Genomic DNA, 15,057 nt, shown 5'->3' with positions numbered 1-15,057 from the left:
TTAATTCTAATTTCTCGACCGTCAATCATAATCGTATGCTATTATATTTTATACTTGTCATGTATAATATGGTCCTAATGATTTTTTTTTCACTAATATTCACATAATATGATTCATTACACACGAAGTGTGACTTAACATGAATAATCATATCCCTTATGACAATTACTCAAGAAAGAATCTTAAACCACTAAACCTAATAATAACTCTGTACCCTACAAAATTCATAAATCCTAAACTTATATGGTAAATCTTATAAATGTTGTGATTTTTTTTTCTTCTATTTTAATGTTTAAAATATACAAATAGTTCATCGATTATAGGATATTGTTTTATTGAGTCCATTTGCTATTAAAAGTTACAAAATATTCCCTCGATTATAGGTATTTACTTTGTTAGGTCCATCGACTATTAAAAGTTATAAAATGATCGTTCGACTATTCATTATGTTTCAAACTCGTTATTTTTCATTAAAAACTTAACGGTCATCTGAGTTAGACGTTAGCATGGTGATTGAGATAAAATAGTCGTTTGAGATTATGACATCATATTTTATCATATATAAACTAGCATGTTAACATACAACTCAAACTGTCATCAAATGCTAAATGAAAAAAGACGAGTTTGGACCGTAATGAATAGTCAATTGATCATTTTGTAACTTTTAATAGTTAATGGACTTAAGAAAGCAACTCCCTATAGTCAGATAATTATTTTATAACTTTTAATAATCGATTAACTTAATAAAGAAATATTATACGATCAAGGAACAATTTTTGTACTTTACCCTTAATATTTAATAATTACAAAACTCTAATTCTATATATTCTTTTATATTTTTATATATTATATAATATTGGTTTATATATTCTTATATTTTACCATAAATTAAAAGTAATTTACCATAAATTAAAAGTATTTTTAAATCTTTAAACCGAAAATATTTTAAAACATTCACAATAAATAAATCATAAACATTAATTTAATATTAAAATAAAGATTTATGTAGATAAACTTTGATTAAAAAGTATCATTTTAAGAATTAATCGAAAATAATATTATTTTAATAATACTTAGGTAAATTACAAATTTAGTATCTAAACTATCCTTTTTGGTTCATTTTAGTACCTAAACTTTTATTTTTTTTCAAAACTATACATAACGTTTAGTTTTTTGTTTCATTTTAGTTCATCGTCATTAAAAACTTAACGGGTTATTTGCACTGGCACCTTTTTATGGTAAACTGTATATTCATCACTCAAATATCTTCTCACTCTTATTTTGGTCACTAAAGTTTAATTAAATAGGAGCAATTTGAAAGTTGAGTAGTTAAATTGAAAATTTTAAAATTTAATAACAAAATAGGAGTGAAAAATAATTGAATGATGAATGATGTAATTTACTAATAAAATAAATATATAATAAATAAATAAATATTAAATATATTTTTTAAAAAGATAAAAATTTAAATACTAAATAAATCAAAACTATAATTTGATCCTAATTTTTAATATATTGAGTACAGTAACTAACATCCTCCCATACTCTCTTCTCTCCAGCAACTTGCTTCTCTTTCCCACGCTTCCGTAATCGACAGTTAAAAAAAATCATAATGAAATATAATATATTTGGAGTCCGACACCAAGTCCTCCATAACCAAATAAGCTTAACTAAACACTAAAATCCCCTATTTCTATCTGTCTCTCTCTCCTCTTTTCTGCTTGCTCGCAAAGCTTTTCTATTCGAAAACACTTTACGGAAGCACCGCCAGAAACCGCCGGCGTGGTAGTTAAAGTTCGGCTAATCTTCGGTCATATTTCACCTGGTTGTCAGATTCTGGTAAACAGGTCTCTCTCTCTCTGTAACAATGTTTGCCTCTAAACCGAACGGAAACGACAACGTTTCCATTAGTGCTGGTTTTCTGGGGAGAGCTATGTAGCATTTTTTAGTTTCAATGCTTTCTGGCGTTCTTCTTCCGATCTATTTTTCTTCGAAGAATTTTATTAATTCTCGAGGAAATGTGACTGCAAGATGAATTCCAATTTGCTTTCTCTAGATTTTTTTTAATTCCCGCGGTAAAATAATTGTTATTGTAGCTATTTTAAAAAAAAAAATAGAAATGTAGATTCTTCCTTTTTGATTCGACATATATATTTTTTTAATCTGAAAGTTCAATTTATATACTTCATTTAGAATGATAAAAATTTGTCATCTTTTTCCTTTCGTTTTGAAAGTAAATGCCACTTTGCAGTTTTTGTTCAGAGCTAATAGCGACGTGTGATGTGAGCAACATTTTGATTTGAGAAAAAGAGAAAATGTTCTGATTTTTTCTCCCTTCGAGAATTTTAGACTTGTCTTTTTCACATTCTCTTTTATTCATCATTTATCCCTTCAAAACCATGTTACTTTTCTCTCCTTTGCTTTGAAGTCTCCATGTCTTTGCTATTCTTGTTCAGGGATTCTTGGGTTGAAACTTTAATTTGTGGTATGGAATTCGATCGGTTAAGAAATCGCATGTTTGACTTGCAGCTCTTTGTTGTTATTTTGTTGTTTGAATTTGTATTTTTCCTTTGAAGTTTACTCTGTTAGGTGCACTCTCATTAAACTAATTGCAGATTTATTTTGATATTTTCCCTTTTCCTCTGTCGATTTTACTTTCTTTCTATATTTTGGAGGGGAAATCTTTGGAAATTAATTTAGGATTTTATTTGTGTGGTTAACAGGTGTTGAAATGGATGGGTTTGAGAACAAGAGAGTTCAGAATATTGAGAAATTTCCAGGATGCTTGGGCAGGATGGTAACCTGTTTGATTTGAATACGAGTGTTCCTGGAAACCGCCTGCTTACTGATAAACAACATGATGGTGATCTCCTTTTCATGAAAAGCTAGTTTTGGTTTTCATCTACATTGAAGTTTGTGTTTTCTGGATATCGGTGTACTATAGAGAGAGTTATTTCTCAGTCTTGTCGATCTGATTAATTGTTCCCATGATCAGCATTTGTTTCTATATTTCTTTCTCCAATTCAATTCATGCACCTGCAGTTCTTTTCTTTTTTCCCCTTGGTACTTGAAGCATTTGAGAACCTTGTAAAATAACAGTTGGGAAAAATAACTATATATGTCTCTATATTTTCTTACAAAATTTTGGAAGTTTTTAAATGGTGTAAGATTATGAAATTTTATTCTGATACTGGAGGTTTGTTGTTTTAGTTCATGTTGATTACCTTAAGTGCTGATGCTTGCCTTTTCTTTGTCTTTCTATGTTTATGGTGTCAGTTCACTGTATTTTTCAAGTTGAACAGTGTTTCCCCTTAAAAGAACTTTCATATTCAATCTTATACATCAACCTAGTGTTGCTTGCTGGTATTTTTTGTTATCTACAACTCAATTATATATTTGCCTTGCTATTTTTGAAATGTTGCTGGTTGACGAGCAGGTTGTTCACTCTCAAGGAGTCAATCTGGTGTAGCAAGGATGTTGGGACCCACCTTTGGAGATCAGAATCATCAGAGGATAAAGTGGTACAAAACTGGGTGATAAGTCTCTGCAATAGTAATTATTATAAACACGTTGAAAACTGATTCTGAGCAGAATTTGTCTCTATATCTTCCACTTGAATTTTACGTTAAATATCCTTGTGTCCTGATCTGTGTTGCAATTTTGGTGCCTGCAGACTTTATCCGAATTAAGGCGGTTTTCTCAGATAAAAAAGGTAATGGAACACCCATGAAGATGCTCATAGCCCGGGAAATGTCAAAAGAAGTGGCGTCTAAGCTAAACCACCCAATTTGGTTGCCAAGATGGGACTTGATACACTACCAAGGCGACAGCATAATTTATCTGCACAAAGATACCATTCTAAAGGTTTTTCTCAGCAATATTCAAGTCATTCTGATACGCCAGTGGAAGGCTGGGAGCAAGATCAAGGCTTTGCAGACAAGGAAATGCCAAGTGAAATAAACCCCTGTCAAGAGCTGAACTACATAGATGTTCATGAAGTCCGGCAACAGTCCCCAATGGCAACCTATTCAAGAGATAGCTCTCCACATAAGGGGAAGTATAAAGATAATGTGAAAGAGGAAAAAATGAATTAGTTCGTCAGAAGTTTATGGAAGCAAAGCATCTGGTGACAGATGAAAAACTTCGCCAAACCAAGGAATTCCAAGAAGCACTGGAAGTTTTGAGTTCCAATAGAGAGTTATTCCTCAAGTTTCTGGAAGAGCCAAATTCCAAGTTCTCTCAGCATCACAATGGTTTCCAGTCTTTATCTCAACCTCCTGAGAAAATGCGTATCACTCTTCTTAGACCTAAGATGATTGAACAAGAAAATTTTGCTGGAAAAGGGAGCACAAAGAAACCAGTTCGGATGGGTCATGGAACTGGATGGGATAGAAAGAACGAATTATGTGATTTTCCTTTCCCCAGTCCAGAAGTTGATGAATATCCTTCCCAACCAACTAGAATAGTAGTATTGAAGCCCAATCCTGGGAAGTCTCACGATATTAAGACCTGGGCATCTCCGTCTCCCTCATCACCTAGGATATTGCTTGGTGATGATTCTTTTAAGGAACCTGAAGTTGATGATGTACAAGAACCAAGAGAAGTAGCAAAGGAAATCACTAAGCAGCTGCGTGAAAATCTGATTGGACACAAAAGGGATGATACATTACTTTCTTCTGTGTTCTCCAATGGTTATGTCGGTGATGATAGTTCACTTGATAGATCTGAAAATGAGTATGCTGTGGAAATCCTCAGTGATTCGGAAGTCACATCACCAACTTCTAGACATTCATGGGATTACATCAATAGGTTTAGTAGCCCTTATTCTTCCTCTTCCTTCAGCCACGCATCGTGTTCTCCCGAGTCCTCAGTTTGCCGGGAAGCAAAGAAACGGCTTTCAGAAAGATGGGCCATGATGGCATCAAATGGGAATTCTCAAGAACAGAGACATGTCAGGAGTAGCTCAAGCATATTGGGTGAGATGCTTGCTCTTTCTGATGCAAAGAAGCTGGTGAGATCTGAAGGAGAGGGAAGTAATAAGGAACAAGAACCAAGGGGATCAACTTCCTGCATAGCTAGTAATTTGAATAAAGAAGCAAATAAAATTGATTCTCCCAAAAATCTTCTCAGGTCAAATCTGTTCCTGTGTCCTCCACTGCAAACAGTGCAAGGCTTAATATTGAGTTTTCAGATCCTGAATCTAGCAAAGAACAAGTTCCGAAGGAACTGACAAAAGCAAAGAGCGTCAAATCATCTTTAAAGGGGAAGGTTTCAAGTTTATTTTTCTCAAATAATAAGAAAACGAATGAAGACAAATGTACTGGATCTCAAACTGCAGAAGAATCATTATCTACAACTCCTGAAACACTGGGATCACCCATAAGACATCTTCAAAAGATTAACAATGATGCACCTCAACGCATTAATGACAGTTGCAACCAAGTGTGTTTGTCTCCTGTTCTAGGTCGGTCAGTTAGTAAAACTCCTTCACCAGATTTGACTGGCATGGGACAGAAACGAGGCATGACTGCTGTACTTCTAACTTCCTTAAGTTTCCTGGTAATGCATATTTATTTAATGTCCGCATCCTGTTTCGATGGTGTAATAATGTCTTCATCGGCTTGAACAAAAAGGAAAAGTCTCCATCTTTGATGATTAAAAAAAAACTAAAAGATTAATCTCATATATAAGACTTAAGAGCGATGTTTATTTTCTATTCATCAATTGTTCTTGGCTATGAAAAATTATCAGTCATACTCTTAAGTCAACTTAAGAGGTCAGCACCAAATTTACGAGCTGACAGAAGCCATGAAATGTAGATTCTGTGGATTGAACTTGTTATAACATATTTTGTCTTCTAAATTTGTATGAGATGATCATTTATCAATACTGTGATTATCTTTTGTAGGGAGGGTTGTCCGTAGCAAAGCCTTCAATTCTTGTCCGTTTAAGTGAGAATCAGGACCAGCCTAGCCCTATCTCAGTTTTGGAACCTCTATTTGTTGAGGATGAGACAAGTATAGAGTCCGCAGGCAGTATCAAACCAGTGAATCAAGGTGAATTTCACTTATTAAATTGGAACTCTGTTTGATTTTTATTTCTCCTAATCTATTGTTTCATTTATTAATACAGGAGTGGAGGTGCTTGACAAGCACCTATAGAATCAATTGCTCGCACCCTCTCATATGATGATTCTTGTTCAGAGACGGCCACAATAAATTCATCAAAACCCTCGAAGGTTTCTCAGGTGTCAAGGAAGAACAGGATTGGATTTTCTCTGTCCAATCACTGTTATCAGCTGCTGGCCTCAACGGCAAAGTGTGCTTTGAGTCATGTATTGCCAGATGGCATTCACCTGAAAGTCCATTGGACCCGTCCTTGAGAGAAAAATATGCCAACTCGAATGACGAGGAGCATCTGCATGAGGCTAAGCTACGACAATGGAGATCAAACAGGAAGCTCATATTCGACTGTGTCAATGCAGCAGTACTGGAAATCACAGGTTATGGATCAAGCAGTTGCATGAGAAACATGTCATTGGGCTGGTCCCATGTAAGGGACATGGAGAATTTATCATCATCACTGGTTGACCATGTATGTGCCCAAATGAAGGAATGGATTTCCGGTGACAGTAATCGTTTGGTGGATGATGATGATGGTGATGAGGACAGCTGCAGCCTGGTGGTCGAAAGGGTGGTGCAGAAGGAAGTGGTGGGTAAAGGGTGGGTCGACCAAATGAGATCTGAAATACATAACTTAGGAAGTGAGATCGAAGGGAAGTTGCTACAAGAGCTTGTGGACGAGGCCGTGGTCGATTTGACCGGTATGGTGTTCTGACTAAGCTCTTATTTTTAAGTTCTCCCCTCCCCTGTATTTATTATAACTTCATTATATGTGAATTTATGCATTTTGTTCTCAAGAATGAGGATGAGCCTGCCAAAGCTTATTTGTTTAAATTTGGCTTACGAATCTTTGCCCTTTAGTATATAATTTGAGCATTTTTATATTCTTGGAGTTTTTCTTTTTAGCTGCCTTGTCCATGGTTTAAATCATCTTTAAAAATGATAAATAATGGTATCTAACTTTGCTATTGATGTACAACGTAGTATCAATATATCGTTATCCGATCTATTTATAAACTAATTCAGATCGAGTATTACAGAGGCAAAGATGACTTTCTCAATCCAGTTTACTCTATTTGCAATCGTCTAAATTTGAACCCTAGACTTTGCTTAAGAAAACTAATGTCTTATCCTACTAGACCAACTGGTTGTTTAAGAAATTATGTATCTAACTTTTTAATAGTATTATTACATGCCTATTTTTTCAGTTTAGGAAATTATGTATCTAAGGTACTAATGTTTGTACTTTGTTTCTAATTATATTAATTTAATCTTAAAAAAAATTAATTTGTATTAATATTGTGCTTTAATTGATATAAATCGTATTTAACTGTTATGATAATGTTAATGTGACAATTAATTATATTAATATAATAGTCCACAATACTAATATATCAATTCATGTGGAAGTTTAATTAATTATTTTTGTCAAACTTAGAGGCTTGATTGATTTTCATAGATTTCAAAAGTTCATCTAATCTTTAAGAAGAAGAAATTATGTCCACGCTTATTTTTTTCTTTTTAATTTTGATTCTTAAACTTTGAATTATAAATTTAAAAACTAAAATTATTATTATATCATATTATATTATTATTATCATAATTTAATAGTGAGATAAAGAAAAATATAACACTAAATTTAATTTAAAAAATAATTAAATAATCAAAATAAAAACGTAAAAATAAATAGGTGATTAAATAAATAGTTTATCTTTATTTTTATATTATGAAAATAAGTAAATTATACAAATGGCCACTAATGCCTTAGTAAATTTTTTTTTCTGATTGAAATTTAAAAAGTAATAAATTGTTAAAAAAAATTCTGATTGAAATTTAAAAAGTAATAAATTGTGTAACAAAATGGTCACCCCACTATAGTCTCCTTTGAATTAATAACGTGACAACGTTAACAAAAGAGTTAATATTTGATTTTACCATTAAATTACTGCTAAAAATCAAATAAATCTTTGAAAAATAATTTTATATCTATTTTATTCCAAAAAAAATTAATTTTCATTTTCTTCGACACCCGACCACCTGATCAATGATACGAGAATCACCCTTCCCACAGAACCAACAACGTCGGGAGCAGTCCCTGACTCCCTTCACCTGCCTACTCCACGACAGCAACGTAGGACCCACCAAAAACCAAACCGACAGCAACGTAGGACCCACAAAAAACCAAACCGACAGCAACGCTTACCACTCATATTCAAGATTGAAATGCTTCTTCAACACACCCTTGAACAAACAAGGCAAATCCATGCTCTCATGGTCGTCATAGATGATTCCTAGTTTAGCCCTTCAACACAATTCCATTCCCTTATTACATATTACACTAAAAACAACCAATCGCATCGTGCACTTGACATCTATGGTTGTTTGAGAATAATGGACAATGAAGTTGATTACTTCATGATCTCAGCAATCCTGAAAGCATGCAGTCTTGTTTCAATGACCCACTCGGGAAAAGGAAATACATAGTTTTGGCGTGAAGAATGCATTGACTGAAGATGTTGTATGTAACGCTTTGATATGTGAAATATGATGCGCTATATTTTATTCACAATGAATTGTAATATTTAATTGTATTTATGCAGTACTTCAATCAGATTTTGACAGCTGTACTTGAAGTTTTAGATGATTCTGATTCCTCAATCAGAGAACTGGCTCTGTCATTGATAGTTGAAATGCTTAAAAACCAGGTTTGCTCATAGTTTTTAGTATATAATACTTTTAGACATCATCTGGGTTTTCTTTTCTCTAATAAGCTAGTGTGCTTGTTCATTCTCATTTTTTCCGGTGTGTCATGATTCCAGAAAGATGCTATGGAAGATTCTGTTGAAATAGTAATTGAGAAGCTGCTTCATGTAACGAAGGATATTGTTCCAAAAGTAATTTACTTGCCACAAACTTGAGCGTTGAAAATTTTCTTGCTTCTCTTCCCCCTCTCAATTACCTGCTCCATGTTCAGGTTTCAAATGAAGCTGAGCATTGCTTGAATACAGTGCTGTCTCAGTATGATCCATTCAGATGCTTAAGTGTAAGTGGTTTCCCCTCAGATGTCTGATTTGTTTGCCCTACTAGAGAAAGAGTTTTAGCTTTTCCTCTCTGGTTTCAAGGTTACTGTATGTACTGATGTTGTAAAATGACTGGGCTTGCAGGGTATTGTACCTTTATTAGTTACTGAAGATGAGAAGACTCTAGTTATTTGCCTAAACTGTTTAACAAAGGTATTTATCCTGAATCTTAGTTGGAGTTATAATTGTTAATTTTATTTTCTCTTATTTTTTCTGGATGAGATTCTTCATGCAAGGAGTCAAGGACACATGCATATAGTTTTTTTTTTTTTGAGTGATTGCATGAGACTCTAGGTATATGTGGTTCCACTTTGTATCCTTGCTCTAAACCGTTATTTTTTCTTCATATCGAGGGCACCAAAACTAATATGCTAAACATGGATAAGGTTGCTGATGTCTTAGTATGGCATGGTAAAGGAAAGTAAGTTAAGGTGCCCAGCTTTATCTTATGCTGCTTGAAATTTGCTGGGAATGTTATCATGAGAAGGGAAAGAAGTGGGGTGAGGGAGGGTTGTAAGGGAAGACATCTATTTGACGAGGATCAAGGAGGATTTTCTTGTCAAAAGCCTATTGTTTGATTGGGACCATTGTTTTACTGTTTCTTAGACTAGGCATTGTGTACAGTACATATAAATCCAGCTTGTTATTTTAATGCAAATAACTTTTGCTGGCTAATGTTAAGAACTTAAGATGCCTATATATTCCTGAGCTCTTTACTTTTCTTTTCAGCTTGTGGGCCGGCTATCACAGGATGAACTAGTGGCTCAGCTGCCCTCATTTTTGCCTGCTCTTTTTGAAGCTTTTGGAAACCAGAGTGCAGATGTCCGGAAGGTAATATTTCTTTCTTGATTTATAAATTTGTTTTTATATTTAATGCCTCAAATTTTGGTTTTCGTTTGCTGGAGAAAGTAGAAAGAAAAAGAGGGGTTAGGGTTGGATGGGGTGTGGCCTGTTGAGAGAAAGGAGAGAATTTGTCATCTGGTGGAAGATAATACTTCCTTGCTTTCTACATTGCCGTTTATTCTATCTAGCTGTTTGATCCTTTGTAAGTGATATGATTGGCCTCCAAAAATCTGAAATAAAGATTGAATTTCCTATGTTCTCTGTACTCGTGTGAGTGACAAGGTACCTGTATCCAACAAGGGTGAACCATTTTTTTTAAAAGTCATGTGTATGAATGATTCTTGGAGGGTTGTATCCTCGTATCAAATCAAAGCAAGCCTAGCAAAATTCAATTTAGAACTCATGAAAAGTGGACAGCTGCCTTTTTTTTTAATGGTCTATGCACTTTGTGTTTCTGCATGTTTCAAGTTCTTCCTAGTATGTTTCGTTTCTCTTTTCTCTCTCTAAATCTCATTGAGTTCCGATGTCTCATCACATTGTTATTTTTGATGGCACAGACGGTTGTGTTCTGTTTGGTGGATATCTATATAATGCTGGGGAAAGCATTTTTGCCACACCTGGAGGGGCTTAACAGCACTCAGTTGCGGTTGGTTACAATTTATGCAAATCGAATCTCACAGGCCAGAACTGGCACCCCTATAGATGCTAACCATGATTAGCCAGTTCATTTGGATGGGGATGTCGGGTTTTCCAAACATTTACTTATTCATTGTTGTGTATTTTGTATATCGTGTGTGAATGCATTTCAACAGCGATCTCAGTTTTCTTTCCCCTTTTATCTTTTAGAATGTATACTTCACTTCGTTTTTGGTTTGCTGAGTTTGGCCAAAAAATGTGCTTTTGGTGAGTAATCAAATAGGGAATTGCACTATCGTGCCCATTTTGTAATCACCATTTTGTTACCATTGTTGTTATATTGATAAAAGAAATATTGTTTTGGAGAAATATGGGATTGGGTTCGATCTGTTTTGTGTTGGGTTAAGTCCATTTTGATGGATAGAGAACTGTGAATTTTACATCTGTTGTGTGCTAGTTTTGGTCTCATAGAATGCGAGTGTTCACACCAAAATTTACGACATGTGAGGTAATAATATTTTACATCTGTCTTTTACAACATATTTACACTACAGTGTTCACTAGTAACATTTATTTAATGCAACAAATATTCTGTAAGATATTGGAAATTCACAGAGCTGATAGGAATATATCAACATTGATGGGTTGATTAATGCATTCCAAGAATCATGAAATTTGTGGATGAAATTCACAGTGCTCCATGAACGAGTTAACTCGATTGGCAGTGAAGATGAAGGCACAATCCCTGGCATAACTATAGGGCTGTGATCTAGTTGTGTAATCTCACCAGCTTTGTTGTTTTCTTCAATTTTGTCAAGTGTCGTGAGTTTTATGTTGGTCTAGTGTTGGTAATTGCTGTCGGTACGCGCGGAAACTGTGGTAATTAGTGACGTGAATGAAAGATCGTCCTCGCTAAATGCCTTCGATTAGCTATTATTGTTTATCATTGTCTCTATTTTTTCTATGTTTTATCTTTTTCCAACTGGAAGTTTTCGGCTTGTTTAATCAACCACTTCAATAACTAAAAATAGTCTCATTTTCTAAATTTCTTCATCTTTTGCTTGTTTTATATACCTTGAAATGCCATTGACTGATAAGACATTGGCTTAATTGCTAACGATTTAATTTTACAAAAAAAAAATATATATAGAAATAAAAAAATACAATCCATAATGCTTTTATTGAGCTAAAAATCTAATCTAATTATTCATGTTATTATTTTATTTTTCTCAATTTTATTTACATCCTAACAAGCCCGTCCCATTTTGTCTTCCTCAAGCAATTATTCTGCATAAGAATGATCGAGGAAGAATCAGAGTAACCCATACATCTACAATCAATGGTGTCATTTCTAACGAAAACCCATCAATCTTAAGAAATAATGACCCGTAATTTATTAATCTAATTATTTAATAATTATCTCATGAGCAACTCTTTTTCAAATTAAATTATTATAGTTTTAGTCGACTTAAATTTTAACTTAAATATAACTACCTTTATGTGGCTCCTTATTTAATATATATATATTGGTGAACATTTTTTTTTTGCTAATTAATGGCTAATAAAGAAAAACAAAACAAAATAGATAATGCAGATTCGGTACCATTTTAAAAGTGACATCTTATGTATTTTACAGCAGATATTTTATTTTATTTATTTGAAGACATTCCGATGTTTATATCTCTCCGGTTATGGAAAAAGATCCGATTGAATAGATTTTATTGATTTTAAACACAATCGAACCGATACTGCTCCATAATATCTCATTGTTCAGTCACTTAGTCTTTTAAATAAAGCTAAATTTAAACCAAGAAATCCACCACGAGAAGAAATCAACATTATTCAGCATCCTCTTCATTCAGTTTAGTTTAATCTTCTTCAACCTCATTAGGTTTATCGCATATGTCGGATATATATACTTCTGGGTAACACTTACGTATACCTTTGTATTGTTTGAGATGCTAACATATCTAAATGGACTCATCTTCTTGGCATATTCTCCATGGAGGTTGATGCCATAATTTTCAGAAATTTGTTGTTTCTGAACCAACAAGTTAAACCACTTCACCTTCTTATGGAAACAAGTTGGTCGTCGTTATTGTTCTTTTGGTTTTCGAATAGTACTATATATATATATATATATATATATATATATATATATATATATATATTATTGTTTGATGTATTGAACGTGGTCAAAGTTTGATCTCAACCGGGTCATTCCCGGTCTAATCAAGTTCACTAATTCTTTGACCAAATAATGACACCTTTTGTCTTTGTTATTTTCATTAAAAACATCTGTTGCCTTGTAAACAAAACAAAACATGTTTATGTTCGGGTTTCATAGTCCTACGAATTAGATTTCACATGAAACTCACAAAAAAGTTTTGTTGGTTCAGTTTTCCATAGGAAAAAAAACTCAAAAGTTCCTGCAGGGGGAACTTAGACATGGCGGCGCAGGGCAGACATGGTGGGAGAAAATCAAACAAGATGACCGCACTCGTCGTGGACGATAACATGGTCAACCGAACGATTCACCACCAGCTTTTGGACAACCTCGGCATCGAGAATGTAGCCGTAGGCAACGGGAAAGAAGCCGTCGATATCCACTGTTCCGGGAAGGCGTTCGACCTCATCTTAATGGACATGGATATGCCTATCATGAATGGCATTGAGGTACGATATAACTATTTCGTTCACTTTTATGTATGTTTAATTTGAATGGTGGTGCTGATTTTGATTCGGAATGTGACAGGCAACGAGGAAGCTTCGTGAAATGGGAATTCGGAGCATGATCGCCGGCGTGTCGACGCGATCGATGGAACAAGAAATACGAGAATTCATCGAGGCTGGTCTAGATGATTACCAGGAGAAGCCATTGACAGTGTCTAAGCTTATTTCTATTATCCGTAAGATCAACTGATATTAGAATGACCAGAGGAATTATAACTCCCGTAGCTTTTAGTTTTTTGTATGATCAAAGGAAGCTAACCCTACCTTCCTTTCTTTTCTTCTTCTACTACAGTTGTTTCTATTGTAACCAAGTCTTAGGTAAAGGTAAATATATTTACTCACATTGCTTTTGTGTTGCCCCATCTCTTAAAAGTACATTATCTTTTACTATTAAACTATTAGTAAAAATCAACAACTCGAGAATCGACCGAGTGGTATCAATAATAAAAGAGAACTTTATTATCGAAAGATTCGGGTTCAAGCAACCATATATACAAAATGTGTATGCGAATAATATGAATCCAACCCAAAACTGAAATTTTAAATCCTAATTAACACGACAAAAAACACACTCAATTCGTTAGATTAAACGTCTTATTCAAACTCTAATTATGTTATTTGACGAAGTTACATTTAAAACTTGTTTAGAGAACAAAAGGAATTTTCTTTTAATGTCGGGTTAAGATGCAGTCAACAAAATCCATGTATATTACAGCTTACCGGAAAACTCCATGGGAAAACATCCAATGGGAAAGATGAAGAAGATACATGCATCATATAAATAGGTGAGAGCATGGCCACCCCCCAGTCACGTGATGTTTCTTTTCATGTCTTTTATTACAGAAAAGAAAAGTTAGAACATGTTTTTGTTACCTTGACTGAAAATTTAGTGGAAAAATTCAACATTATAAAGAATCTTCTATTTACCAAAATAATGTCGGAGAATTTTATTATTATGGGTCTAAGAGAGAAGGAACTTTTCAATACGTTGCTTTGTTTTGATGCTGAGAAGAGAGCCTAGTTGTTTTGATCTTTCGAATATGAACATTTTTGTTAGATGGTAGTAGCATGCATGCATGCATTTGAAAAGATTTTTTTTCATGGGTTACTTAACATACGAATCCGGAAATTTAGAAATGAGGTCTAAACATTTTAATATTCCTTTTTCAATATAACGGGTATGCAAAATTTCTTATTTTTCTTCTTATTCTTTTAATATATGAAACTATATTTAATATCTAATCTAAAATAATACGTATGAATTTAGTCCCTTATGAGGCCATATGCATCTGCTCCTGTTACGTAATGTGTTCGATATTATTTCTGAAGGAGTTTTGTCATTTGAAGTAGTCCCTTATGAGGCCATATGCATTTGCTTTTGGGTTTTAGACATTCACACATACATAATTCGATAATTATATGAAATTATTGGTGTCTCATTTGACAATATTACTTCTCAAGATATAAAAAATTATGTTGATAGGGTATAAAAAGAGCCACATAAAAAAGAAAAAGATTTTTGTTCCCAAGATATACATGTAAAAGTCATGTGGGTAATCAGATTTGAACTCGTGACTTTTAACATAAAAGATATTAATTAGTGTAAGTGTTATTATATCTATTCATAAAATATTTTTTATATT

The 15,057-nt window shown here is 33.7% G+C and overlaps 2 protein-coding genes and 1 pseudogene across 2 annotated transcripts; all 3 read left to right on the top strand.

Annotated features, from left to right (window-relative positions):
- The first annotated feature begins 1,867 nt into the window (after nucleotides 1-1,867).
- On the top strand, nucleotides 1,868-6,919 carry LOC120121117 (annotated as a pseudogene).
- Nucleotides 6,920-8,680: 1,761 nt separating this feature from the next.
- On the top strand, nucleotides 8,681-10,908 carry LOC120121056 (CLIP-associated protein-like). Its single transcript, XM_039140530.1, has 6 exons — nucleotides 8,681-8,827; nucleotides 8,942-9,016; nucleotides 9,097-9,165; nucleotides 9,287-9,355; nucleotides 9,932-10,033; nucleotides 10,603-10,908. Exons 1-6 carry the CDS (start codon nucleotides 8,717-8,719, stop codon nucleotides 10,762-10,764), a joined length of 588 nt encoding a protein of 195 aa, XP_038996461.1. The 5' UTR covers nucleotides 8,681-8,716; the 3' UTR covers nucleotides 10,765-10,908.
- Nucleotides 10,909-13,133: 2,225 nt separating this feature from the next.
- LOC120120945 (two-component response regulator 24-like) lies at nucleotides 13,134-13,604 on the top strand. The gene is made up of 2 exons (XM_039140429.1): nucleotides 13,134-13,357; nucleotides 13,437-13,604. Exons 1-2 carry the CDS (start codon nucleotides 13,172-13,174, stop codon nucleotides 13,602-13,604), a joined length of 354 nt encoding a protein of 117 aa, XP_038996360.1. The 5' UTR covers nucleotides 13,134-13,171.
- Nucleotides 13,605-15,057: the final 1,453 nt, after the last annotated feature.

The sequence above is a fragment of the Hibiscus syriacus genome, unplaced genomic scaffold, assembly GCF_006381635.1.
Source record: "Hibiscus syriacus cultivar Baekdansim isolate YM2019G1 unplaced genomic scaffold, ASM638163v2 tig00110356_pilon, whole genome shotgun sequence".
Taxonomy (NCBI): Eukaryota; Viridiplantae; Streptophyta; class Magnoliopsida; order Malvales; family Malvaceae; genus Hibiscus; species Hibiscus syriacus.
Note: the sequence above shows the minus strand (reverse complement) of the source record. Positions and strands in the feature narration are given on the sequence as shown.